Below are 12,751 nucleotides of genomic sequence, written 5' to 3'. Positions count from 1 at the left end.
AACCAGCTTTTCACAGCAGACGAACAGACCTCTAATTTCATGATTTGAGAAGAGTCATCAGTCTTTATGGGCATATACAGCGGGGTATCGTCAACATAACAGTGAAGATTTAACCAGCTGAGGACCAGGCCAGAGATGCCAATATTTGTTTTCCAGTTTGAACTATAAGTGAAGGCTGCACTGAGATCTAGTAAGAGGAGCACAGAGGTGGAATATGAATACAAAGAAAGCAGAAGATCATTTATCACTTAAGCAAGCGTGGTTTCAGTAGAGTGACAGGCCCTGAAGACAGACTGAAAAGATTCAAAAAGATTATCAGCTAAATGGGATGAAAGCTGCTGAGACACAGCTCCTACTTATATTTTCAAAAAGAATGGAAGGCATGATACAGATCAATAATCACTCAGAGACCCAGCATCAAGGTGTGCTTCATTAAGTAAAGGTTTAACCACAGCAGTTTTAAAGCTAGTGGGAACAGTGCTAGATAGTAGCACTTCTTTTTCATTTTTTGTTCTTCTGACCCTCTCCTCTGGCAATTTTGACATTGCCATCATATTGTGGGGTATACACTGCTGTCACTCCGCCCCTCAGTAGACGTTCCTTCCATGTACTCGCTGTAATGTCACTCTCATCTGGATTCCTAGTTGATCCCATTCAAAACTCGACATGGTCAGGCAATGATGGAAGGGTAGACTGCTTCCCTTGCTAATCCTCATCTCTTGCTCCCACTGCCCACTGCCCCCTATCTGCCCTCTTCTCTTCTTCATTCCCTTGTCCTGTGCACCAGTGATCCCCCATTGCTGACTAGCTGGCAAAGGGTTGTGTGTGGGTGTCTGAGCCAGGGCTGCGCTGAAACACCTGACTTTTTTTCAGTACACACACACAGAATGGACAGCTAGCCGAGGATGGGATATTACAACATAAGGTTTTCCCTGAAAATTCTGAATTCCTACTATTGTCATTAAAGGTACTAGTTTTGTTCTTTTCCAATAACCTGGCAGTGCATAATACTCTGTTTTGGTATGTGGACCATATTAATGAGAATTTGTACCACATGCTTTTAATTAACTGCACCCTGTTGTATTCATATCTCTCTTGTTTTGTGTTTATGTGTTTGCCTCTGCTCCTGTCTAGACTTTTTGGACTGAAGGACATCATCATACCAGGAAATTGCTCCTCACCCTATGACCTAAATCTCAATGACAGTCACGATTGGCCAATTTATGTCAACCCAGGAATACTGTTCCTCCTCTATATAACCATAGCAACGGTTCTCAAGACAGGATGTCATGGAACTCCTAACCAGGTATCTGCTACTTCTTCTTGAATATGTTGTGTTGACAGCAGTGTCAAAAAACGGGCAGGTCGACCCTCATGCTACAGGCTACTCTCTTCAGCTGTATTTTCTTGAAAATAGCAATGCAGCGCTTGCCCAGTACTTTGGGAGCATACCCTCAGTCCTGCTGTTTTATCAACCCATCCATCCACCCTGATCTCCTCTCCAAGTCAGCTGATGCTGTTCAATATGGCCACTACTAACTGTGTCTTAAAAAGCTGCTTGCACACATGCAACACTGTGGGGTAATTATTTTATGGGAGGACATTTACAATGGAGCAGATACCTGCTGTTTTCAAATAGATGTAAAGAGAGGCACAAGGGTAAAGGAAAGGCAGTCAATAGAATAGTAACTGGATTACAGAGCTAGTAAGAGGCAAGAATAAAATGGCAGAATAAATTCTGAATTGTAAATAAAATCCTGTGCGCTCAGCTGAAAAACATGGAGTAAGTAAAGAGTGGAGTGAAGTTTTTTTCTGTGATTTATGTGGGTGTACCTCTGAGCAAGCAGATGAGGGGCTCTTTGGCACCAAGATTGCTGTACGCCGCTGGATTGGCATTGCCACACCCTCTACTGCACCTCTCCTCCCACTGGGGGGCACAGGGGATCATCAAGAGACTGACCTGTGTTCAGTCCAGGAAATAACCTCAGTGCACCCCAGGAAAATGCTAGTTCACTGATGCAACACTTTGTCTCATGCTTTGTGCTGACATCAAAATACAGCCCTGCATGTTCAGCACTATATAACCACCAACACTTTGTCTTGTTTATTTGTTCTTTGATCACAATTCCTGATCTAAATTTTCAAGTACACATGTGGCTGCTTGTGTTTAAACAACTTCCACATATGAGGACTTTGGTAAAAATTTGGTAAAAGTGAGTAAAGGATTTTGAGGGAGACATTTTCAAATTTTTCAAAGTAATATATTTAAAACAGTGCCGTTTTGGTCTCTGTTCCCTAACTCAGATATCATAACAGCCCTATTATTGAGAAAATGTAAACAATACTTTGTTATTTGAAATTGACACCCAATGAATTTCTACAGATCAGTGCCAGAGCTGGATCTGATGAGGTGTTGTAAAATAATAAACTATGTTTATTTTCAGTGAATATCTAACAGAGCCTGTGACTCTGCACAGTTCTGTGCCAACTGAAACTTTTGCATAATAAATGGAACCTTTTTTGTTACATTTAGAAAAAGCTGTACATTTGCATATGTGTTTCTTAGATGTTGTATTTGTGCTCAGCAGGTTGAGGAGGAAAAGCAGCAAGAGAAAAGGGAGGAGTTAGAGGAGGAGATGGTGGAGTTAAGATCATGGAATCAACAGAAAGATAACTGTGAAGATGACACACAGGTAAATACACAGTCAAGTGTTCCACACAGACAGGGATGGGAAGTGAGGGCCCTTGATGTGACAGGGCCTTATTTTCCTAGGTTTTAGGGTGTAAATGATTGATAGGGACAAAATCTTTGGAACTGGTATAGTATTGATTGAGACAGTGTACCCAGCAGTGTACCTCAGCTGCTGTAATGTAATAAAATGGGCAATTGTCCATGTCGAAGTAAGTTCAATGTGCTTGTTTTTGCCACAGGCTCAGATTGTTATTCTAAGTGTCTGACAACATTATGGATGGGATTCCTACAGAGACAGAGCTTTTTATTAAGAGCAAGATCCCTCCCTGTTTAACCAGAACTATATATCACTACCAGACTGGTAATTTTACCTCACAGAACAAGGGAGGTAATAGAATACTGCTGCCTCAGTTGGTTAGTTTGTTTATATTGTTGTGTGCAACTTTTTTGGTGGTGGAAGACGTATTCAGATCCTTAACATATATGAAAGTAATCACACAATAACATAATAGTTTTAATAATACATTTAATAATACAGCCAGTAGAGGTACTGAAATAAATAAGAATTTTAAGAAATGTTGTGTTTAAAGCTGGAACACTGGTAGTATTTATCGATAAATTCATATGAGTCATTCTTACTGTGCTGTTGTTCAGTTTTTTATACTATGTGTAAAGCTTCTCCTTTAGTTCATTAAAGTCTGTCCGACAGCAGCAGGACAGATTTGTTGATAACTCTGTGACCTCTGATATGTGAAGTGCTGAGCCAGAGCACAGAGACATTATGCACAGCTGTCTACTGTGTTTACTTTTATTAAATTACTTGCATATGACACCAGGCTGGTACAAAGCTAAGTAACCCCATACAATATTACTGAGTTCTCTTGTTAGAGTGGAACTAATTCAATTTTTTTCAATTTTTTTATATAGCGCCATATCACAACAAGGCACTCAAGGCACTTGACAGGTTGGGGGGGGGCTATAGCAGCATAACTAAGGGATGGTTCAAGCCTGAGCCAACCCTAACTATAAGCTTTATCAAAGAGGAAAGTTTTAAGCCTACTCTTAAAGGTACAGAGGGTGTCTGCCTCCTGGACCCAAACTGGGAGAAGGTTCCACAGTAGAGGAGCCTGATAACTGAAGGCTCTGCCTCTCATTCTACTCCTGGAAACTCTGGGAACCACCAGTAAACCAGCATTCTGGGAGCGCAGAGTGCTAGTGGGATTGTAGGGGACTATGAGATCTTTAGGGTAAGATGGAGCCTGACCATTAAGGGCTTTGTAAGTGAGGAGGAGGATTTTGGAACATGTTGGATTATAGCAGTTCATCTACCCTGTGTGTCCCAGCCCCTTTCCAATGTTCTTTTTGGCAAAAGTAGCATTTCATGTTTTATTCTTGAAAGCATTATGGTTGTGTCACACTTTATGATATGATATGACCATTTATGATGTTAGATACAGTAGAAGTAAAACTGAAATAGCATCAGTTTGATGTGACCATATACACTTACCAAGTACTGTATTAGGAACACCTGTACACCTTCTTATTAATGTGGCAGCAGTGTAACATATACAATTATGCAGATACAGGTCAGGAGCTTCAGTTTCAGTATTAGTATGGGGTTCCTAAAAAATGCTTGGTGAGTGAAATTATATGGTACCTACATTTAAAGCATCATTCTGTTACTGCTGTGCATTTATTCAAAGTATTTGGTTTGCTGTTGTGGACAAAATCCACAAAGAGGCAGCTGAAACCAGAACCAGATGCGGTTCTGGCATAACCAGTGTAACATCTGCAGCACATTTTCCACTAAGATACCAACAACACACTTAATGTTGCTTCGTTTGAATGAACCACTCCTGTTTGCGCCTCTCCTTCCACATGTGCACCGTGTGCTCTGCACAGGGCAGCAAAACACCACAAAGACAAGCAGAAGGAATTTCACAGTCAGAGAAATACCAAACTTTACTGCTTGCACTGGCCATTGTGTGACCACAAAAATAGGGCTCCTAGTCCCATTCAGAAATAAAACTGTAATTCACAATACAGTCTAATGTCTGTATCTGTAAGTGTTTTTGTGTATGTGTGCTCTTCTCTTTCAGCTCATGCTCCTGTCAGTTGGAACAGGAAGCAGCAGAGGAGGAACTGTGGCTGAAGAGAGTCAGCCAGACCTGGGTATCTAATCCTCAGTTTTTCTCAGAAATCACTGATGAGAATGTGAATAAGTCATTTTGAAAAAACATTGAAAAAAAAAAAAACATTACAACAGTGAAAAATCTGTTCAGGATTCAGTTGATTACACATATTTTGGAAATCCTTTCTGACACTGGGTCACTTCTAGTAACTATAGTCATTCTGACATTCTGTGTCAGAGAGCATTTCACTGGAGATTAAAGCTTAATTATCATTATATAAAAAATAACAAATTGTTCACTGCAATATCTATAACAATATTGCTTGTTATTTTTGGCAGGTGTTAGTGGTGTGGCCAGTGGCCAACAGAGTGAAAGTCCGTTTTATCTGCTGGGAAAGGTGGTCATGCAGCAGAGCTATGTCTGTGCACTCATAGCCATGATGGTAACTATTAGAATAAGCTTGATTTTGTACAATTAAGAACAACAACAGAACTTAAAATAATGAGTCATGTAGTCAATCTACATCACAATAAGAAATGAAATTGTTCCTGCTCTTATGTGCGGTTTCCATATTGTTCAGGTTTGGAGCATCACATACCACAGCTGGCTGACCTTTGTGTTGCTGCTGTGGGCCTGTCTCATCTGGATCCTGCGTGCCAGGTACTGTTAACACCTGTAGCTCCGACAGAACAAGAATATGAGAAACTGATTATCTTTAAATGTGACTGTTGTAATTGATGCTATGTGAATATCTTATTTCTGCTGACATTACCTTTGATGTGTGTTTTTTGTCTCATAAACTAAACAAATACACATCTTAAAGTGCAAAGTGATTTCAGTGCAGCTGTGCAGTTTTCACGGGTTACTGTCTCTTTTTGCAGACGGCATGCAGCTACACTGTGCTCTCCATTCATCCTGCTCTATGGCCTGGCTTTGTGCTGTCTGCAGTATGTCTGGGCCATGGATCTTCAGCCTGAGCTACCCACCACTGTGGGAACCATGAGCCTCAGACAACTGGGACTGGACAGGGCCAAGTACCCCTGTTTAAGACTTGGAGCTTTGGTAAGATAAGAGCATAGGTAATGGGTGATTTTATAATGATGGGACTGTATAATATTTATAATTAAATATAAGCCTTCATTTCTGACTCCTGGCTTTGGAAAGGAGCTGGAGCTTGGTCATAAAATTGAGTGGTACAAACCAGAACTAAGGGCTCATTTCTCCACACAGAACTTTGTGACATGAGCTTATTTAGTACAACCAGTTTGTCTTGTTGATAAAATCTAATGAGGCCAGATAATATGGTTTATTGCTATCCAGTATAATATCCTGGACATCCTAGGATCCCCCTAGTTAAAAATCCCATTCTGTGAGCATGCTTTTGGAGTGAGACAAAACCAAAGTTAATCTTTTTAAATCAGATCACTGGTCTTCTTCTTGTGCTGACACTGGCCCACATATATCCTCTCATGTCATATGTGATCTACTTACTACTGATACTTTAGATTGTGGCAGTTCATTTAAATAAAGAACTATGACTGGGCTTTTAATTAAAAAAGGGGCTAAAATTGAAAACATTCAGTAATCCAAAGTTTTATTCCCTCTGACAGTGAAATAGGTGTAATAAAGATGCCCAAAAAAGTCTTGCTGATTAGAACAGCAGTGACCTGAATTCTTGCTCACCCTGATTTTCTGTGTGTTTTTTCACCCCTCTCCCTTTATATTATCTCTCTCTCTCTCTCTCTCTCTCCAGCTTCTGTTCACTTTAACTTTCTGGCTGTTGGTACGTCAGTCAGTGAAGGAAAACTTCAGCAGGCAGAGGAAAATGGCCACACCACTACAGGAAGTCACTACAGGAGGTCAGACACAGACACACACACACACACACACCTTTTGACACTGATTCACACTGGCAGTACAAACCTTAAACATCTGCTGGAGCCCTGCTCTATTATGACAGAATACACTTGCACAACATGTACATACACTTAGGTGATTATACTGTTGTCAAATTACTCCAATTATTTGGTAATTTCATTCATTATCTATACTGCTCATCCATTTAGGGTATGGGGGGCTGGAGCCTATGCCAGCTGACATTGGCAGGGTACACCCTGGACAGATCTCCAGTCCATCACAGGGCTATTCAGTAATTTACAAAAAAAACAACAAAAAAAACAAACAAACAAACAGTCATGATTTATCATATTATATCTATCATATATCATATGTCAACTGTACTTTCTATCAAAGAAATTGTATGAAAACTACTGATGGTGTGTTCTCTGGATGACGTTTCTGAACACTGTGTTGATTAATTTTATGGATATAAAAAGTGAAATGGGTGTAGTTAAATTGCCAACTTTGTACATAATCACAAACTTTCTGCAAAAGTGTTAGATGGAATGTGTTGGATACTGGTCTGCAGAGGTTGACATTTGTTAGTCCTTTAAGCCATGAACATTGTCTTCCTGATGACTTTTCTTTCTGAACTTTATCCTCCTCCCTCTCTAACCTCTTACCCTTGTCAGCAGAGGGGGCCAGTAATGATTCAGTGCTGAAGGTTTTAGGAGGCATGGTGATGAGCTGTTATGCCAAATACTGGATCTATGTGTGTGGAGGGATGTTCATCATGGTCTCCTTTGCTGGAAAACTTGTTGGATACAAGATCATCTACATGTTGCTGTTCCTGTTGTGCCTCTGTCTCTATCAGGTAGGAACAGGCCTGAAGACCACTGTATTCAGGTTCTCAGCCCTAATATCTAAAGAAAGTTCATGTCCATTTAGTGTGTTATCATCCATAAACATAATTTTGACTTGATAATGTTTAAGCAGAACTCTTGTAATGAGTAACTTGTTCATATTTCTCAGGTGTACTATTCTCTGTGGAGGCGTCTGTTGAAGCTTTTCTGGTGGCTTGTTGTGGCCTACACCATGCTGGTGCTGATCTCCATCTACACTTACCAGTTTGAAGACTTCCCTCGATACTGGCGGAACTTCACTGGTTTCACAGAAGAACAGTAGGCTCTTTCACCAAAGTTTGAGATTGTCTAGTGTCTTACTCTACCCTTCTGATACTTTTGTGTCTGTGTTTCTCTTTTTCAGTTGTAAGCTGGTTTCACTATCAGGGTCCAGATTTGCCATGTGGCAATTAAACTTGTTAATTTGGTAATAAGAAACATAAGTATGCCAGTATGAAACTAATGAAGGTGCATCCCTGTCTTCCTCAGGCTGGCAGCCATTGGTTTGGAGACGTTTGCTCTGTCCGAACTCTTCACCAGTATTCTGATCCCTGGCTTCTTCCTGCTGGCTTGTATTCTGCAGCTACACTACTTCCACAAACCCTTCATGAGAATCACTAACCTGGAACATGTTACCCCTATAAACAAGTAATACAATCTACACACGTCACATCAAAAGTTCTTTTTTTGTTTCATATTGCAAGGGGGACTGTGTTGTTTAAAGTTACAGTGAAGTGGAAAGATGAGCATCTTTACTGTATCCTCTGTCATGTGACATGTTTCTGAGCGAAACTCATGAAATGGAGGGTTTAGTTAGTGCCCACTGAAATCCAAACACACACCTCCTTCTATGATATCATACTACAACCCACTGCAACCAACAAGCTAATGTTTAAGTGGAGTTGTATATCGTGCAGGATTAGCTAGGCACCCCAAATCTGTTGTGCTAGTTTGTGCTACTGCAGCTCAGTCACAGTCTCCCCAAGTCATAAGAATATATGGAACTGGTGATGGACCCACAAAAACCCAATGACGTGTCTCTCTACAAACATGTTTAAAGCTATTTTTCATTTGAGGAGTGGACGTAAGTTGACATGATCTAAGCACAACAGAATGCAGGGAATACTGAAATGACCACTACATTAGTATTAGTGCTGTTTAAATCCAGGGGAAAATCATTTTAGGTTCTTAAGTTATTTGCCCTAGACAGATTTTTGCAAATGTAGTACATTTTTATACACACTTTATTTATTTATATATTTGGAATTTTTGATTTGTTTCACTTTAAATCTACCAGTCTCATTCAAAATGCTGACTCAAACTTTTTTTCATTTCATGAGTAATATGTAAGACTAGAATGTGGTCACAATATTTCTGCTTACAGCCACAAGAAAATATTTATATTCAAGCATCAGTGAATTCAATTCATTCATTCATTAACAGAAGCCATTACTCCTTGACCCAGCTGAACTCCAATCTCTGCTCACAATGAGTGGGTTAAAGTTTCATAACAGTCTATTAACACAAGCTAAACCAAATGTTAACTAGTATAGTAACTAACTTGTATAGTGGGCAACAGTGGGAGAGAATATGTTTAGTGTACGTATTGTATCAATATATTACTAACAGATCCTGAGATGTCCATGAATGAAATTTATGGATTAAAAGCTCTTTTCCTGACATCAACCCAGTCGTGACCAGAAAATAAAATAGCTTGAGTCTGCTTTCAGCTGGCAGGCTGCAGACTCTCAGCCAGGACCATACACCGTATATAAAAAATGCATATATATTGTTATACATTATATTTCCTATACAGTTTATGGCTGCCACTCTAAGCAGTCAGTAACCTTTCACCACAGGCTCTGGGTGGATCCTCCCTGAGGGATCCTGTGGTTGCCAGATGACAGGTTCTGCCAATATTATCCACAGTTTCAGTGTCTGGAATCCTGCCAGCGGACTCTTCTCCTTTGGCACTGCTGTTGATTTCTCAGTAGGTTTGGGGCAGACGGGTTTTCCGCCTGTGTCTCATGCATGTTGATGCAGAATAAAAACAACAAGAGCAGCACTGAAAACTAGACAAAAAAAAACATCAAACAGAAGAGAGCGATCACAGGGGTCCCGCTGTTTTGCAGAGAATGCCGGGTGCATCGTGTGTAAAGAATTAAACAGTATATGAACTAAAAATGCTATTGGTAACAGTAAAGGAACCATACAAATGTGGATTCATATCAGTACCTCATTCACAATTCCTCAACATGATTCAAGTTTTTAATTGACTTAACAAGAGAATCAACAATTTCTAATTCTGTTAATAAATGAACAGGATTACACAAGTCAATACAAATAAAAACACAATTGGGAATATCTGATGTGTCAACATAGTCACTAGATGGCAGTATGATTACATGGTAGATATTGCCTCAGCCCTATACATACGTAGGCTTCCCTACGGCCTAGAAACCTGAAAGTTGCAGTAAATTATTGATCATTTGCTGAATAATAATAAATGGGTTGCAGAATAGTTGGGCAGTAATTTTCACATTATTTCAGACATTGTTAAAAATAAGAAAATGCTAATTCCCACACAAGATTGGAATGTGGTATAATATATGGCAGAGGTCTGTAATTACCATTTGCAACCCTATTTCAGTGGGTCCATAGCATGGAAAGACCACACCTTAGTGATAATTTCAGTCCTTCATGCTATTTTCTCTGAGGGAAGTAACAGTCAAATAATCAGAGTTGTGTCTTTGAGTGAAAAAGTGTTACTCTGTGGAGGTTTTGCTGGTTTACTTCCATTCGCCTTGTCTCTTTGACTCATGCTGGTCATATAGCTCTTTGATATGCTAAAAGCTCATCTGGTATTTGGAGAGAGATACGTTGTCTGTCCATGGGATAGTTAAATTGTGGGGAGGTCATGGAGGGCAAGGTTTTTGTTCCACAAATGCTGACTGTCTTTTTTTTTTTTTTGCATATGTGTGCTATACCTCTGCTTTTTGTGGTATTGTTTTTCATCATCAAGTATAACCTAGGAAATCTATATTTTTCCTTTTGCTAATGAGATAATCTGCATCCAGGAAGAAGAACAGTGAGAGAACTGAGCAGACTGGCTCTGATAATGTGGAAGTGAACTCTGAAGAAGAAGACCTGGTGACTAACATGGATGAGGAATCTGAAGATGAAGGTAAAAAATAAATAGAATAGAAAAAAAAACAGTGGCAGACACATTTTCACAGTTAAATTGCTTATTGTAAATCAATAAAGACTTTCCATTATGTATGATTACAAACTACTTACTGACACAAAGAATTATGGGAAAAGTGTGCATTGTATTGCAACTGTAAACAGTGCTTGAAGTCATAAGTCTCATCAGTCTACACACAATGCCATGTAATCAAAATGCACACACAAAATTTTATACATTTTTGCTAATTTGCTAAAAAGGAAAAATGCAACTATCACACTGACATAAGTATTCAGACCCTTCACTATGACACATGAAATTTAGTTCAGGTTCCCATTTCTGCAGTCTATCTGTGGTAAATTAAACTGAATTCAACTGACAGGCACTCACCTGTCTATATAAGGTCTCACAGCTGACAATGCATGTCAGAGCAAAAACCAAGCCATGAGGTTTAAAGGACTGTCTGCAGAGCTCAGAGACAGGATTGTGTTGAGGCACAGATCTGTGGGAAGACAGTCAGTGGGCAGTCAACGGGCAGTCCTTCAATCTAACCCATCTACTTTCTCCTGTATATTGTATCTACATCTACTATATCTATATCTACTTGATGATGTCTCACAGTTCCCCTGTGAGGCCTCTAGTCATTCTATGGTAATATAAAGAAAAAAGAGACCCCCCCCTAGCGTTTTTCACATTTTGTCATATTACAGCCTAAAATCATTTAAACTGATTTTTTCTGTCATCAGACTACACTCAATACCCCATGATGACAAGTGAAAACCAAATTTGAGAAATTTGGACATTTTTTAGAAAGGAGAAACTAAAACAACAAAAACTTTGACATAAGAATTCAGACCCCTTGCTATTACACTGTGGTAAATTCAATTAATTAGACATTATTTGGAAAGGCCACGTATACAAGATCTCACAGACAACATTTATGCATATCATAACATTCATCAACATAAGCCAAGACATGATGTTGAACGAACTGTCTGCAGAGCTCAGAGACAGGATTGTGTGGAGGCACAGATCTGGGGAAGGCTAAAAAAAAATCTGATGCATTGAAAGTTTCCAAGAGCACAGTGGCCTCCACACATAAAATAGGAGAGGTTTAGAACAACCAGGACTCCAGAGGATCCTTGGTAAGAGAAGTGACCAAGAACCTATTGGTCACTCTGGCTGAGCTTCAGTTTGCCAAAAAGCTCCTGAGGCACTCTCAGACACAAGAAACAAGATTCTCTGGTATAATGAATCCAAGATGTTTTCCCTCAATTCTAAGTGCCAGCTCATCACCCAGCATGGCGCAGCGAGAGCTCTGACTTGAACCGTATTGAAAATCTCTGGAGGGACCTAAAAATGATGGTTCCCATCTAGCCTGACAGAGCTTGAGAGGATCTGCAGAGGAATGTCAGAAAATCCCCAAATCCAGGTCTGCAGAGCTTGTTGTCTCATATCCTAGAAGACTCAACGTTGTAATTCCTTTGTCATTATGGGTATTGAGTGAGTATTATTGAGGGAAAAAATGTCAACGTTTTTAGTACAAGGTTGCAAGATAACAAAATATGAAAATTGTGAAGGGTCTGAATACTAAATGAATACATTGTAAATAAAAATAACAGCTGGTTCTTAGCCATAGTGATGGCTGTAATGGTTGGTGTGAATTGGTTTTGCATCTGATGTGACTTTTGAGTAAGAAGGGAAGCTTGCATGAGTTTTCTATTTATCAGATTTTTTGTGGTCTTTTGCCTTGGATGTGAGGACACTCAAGACAGATCTTAGGACTGATGTCAGTTCATTTCTGCTTTTCTGTTTCTCCTGTCTATCCCTCATCCTCTCACTGTCTTTGTTCCCCCAACACTCTTTTTCCTTGTTAAGTGGAGTTGATGCCCAGTAAGTGGGGTCTGGTGATGGACAGACTCCTGGTTCTGTCAAGAAGATTCTCTGACATTCTCACCAAAGTTCAAGTGTTTCTCTGGAGGCTTCTGGAGATCCACATCCT

The 12,751-nt window shown here is 39.7% G+C and overlaps 1 protein-coding gene across 1 annotated transcript in view; it reads left to right on the top strand.

Annotated features, from left to right (window-relative positions):
• LOC127139345 (piezo-type mechanosensitive ion channel component 1) overlaps positions 1-12,730 on the top strand; it is a gene marked incomplete at its 3' end in the record, with an annotated part of 46,980 nt that extends 34,250 nt beyond the window's left edge. The window contains exons 6-17 of the mRNA XM_051067311.1: positions 1,135-1,306; positions 2,589-2,693; positions 4,792-4,864; positions 5,163-5,266; positions 5,405-5,484; positions 5,706-5,886; positions 6,578-6,683; positions 7,356-7,537; positions 7,696-7,844; positions 8,055-8,213; positions 10,643-10,749; positions 12,628-12,730. Coding sequence (XP_050923268.1) covers positions 1,135-1,306; positions 2,589-2,693; positions 4,792-4,864; positions 5,163-5,266; positions 5,405-5,484; positions 5,706-5,886; positions 6,578-6,683; positions 7,356-7,537; positions 7,696-7,844; positions 8,055-8,213; positions 10,643-10,749; positions 12,628-12,730 — 1,521 coding nt within the window. The remainder of the gene's footprint in view (positions 1-1,134; positions 1,307-2,588; positions 2,694-4,791; positions 4,865-5,162; positions 5,267-5,404; positions 5,485-5,705; positions 5,887-6,577; positions 6,684-7,355; positions 7,538-7,695; positions 7,845-8,054; positions 8,214-10,642; positions 10,750-12,627) is intronic.
• Between the last annotated feature and the right edge of the window lie 21 nt (positions 12,731-12,751).

The sequence above is a fragment of the Lates calcarifer genome, unplaced genomic scaffold, assembly GCF_001640805.2.
Source record: "Lates calcarifer isolate ASB-BC8 unplaced genomic scaffold, TLL_Latcal_v3 _unitig_1394_quiver_879, whole genome shotgun sequence".
In the NCBI taxonomy this organism is placed as follows: domain Eukaryota; kingdom Metazoa; phylum Chordata; class Actinopteri; family Centropomidae; genus Lates; species Lates calcarifer.
This window is presented reverse-complemented; position numbering and strand designations above follow the sequence as displayed.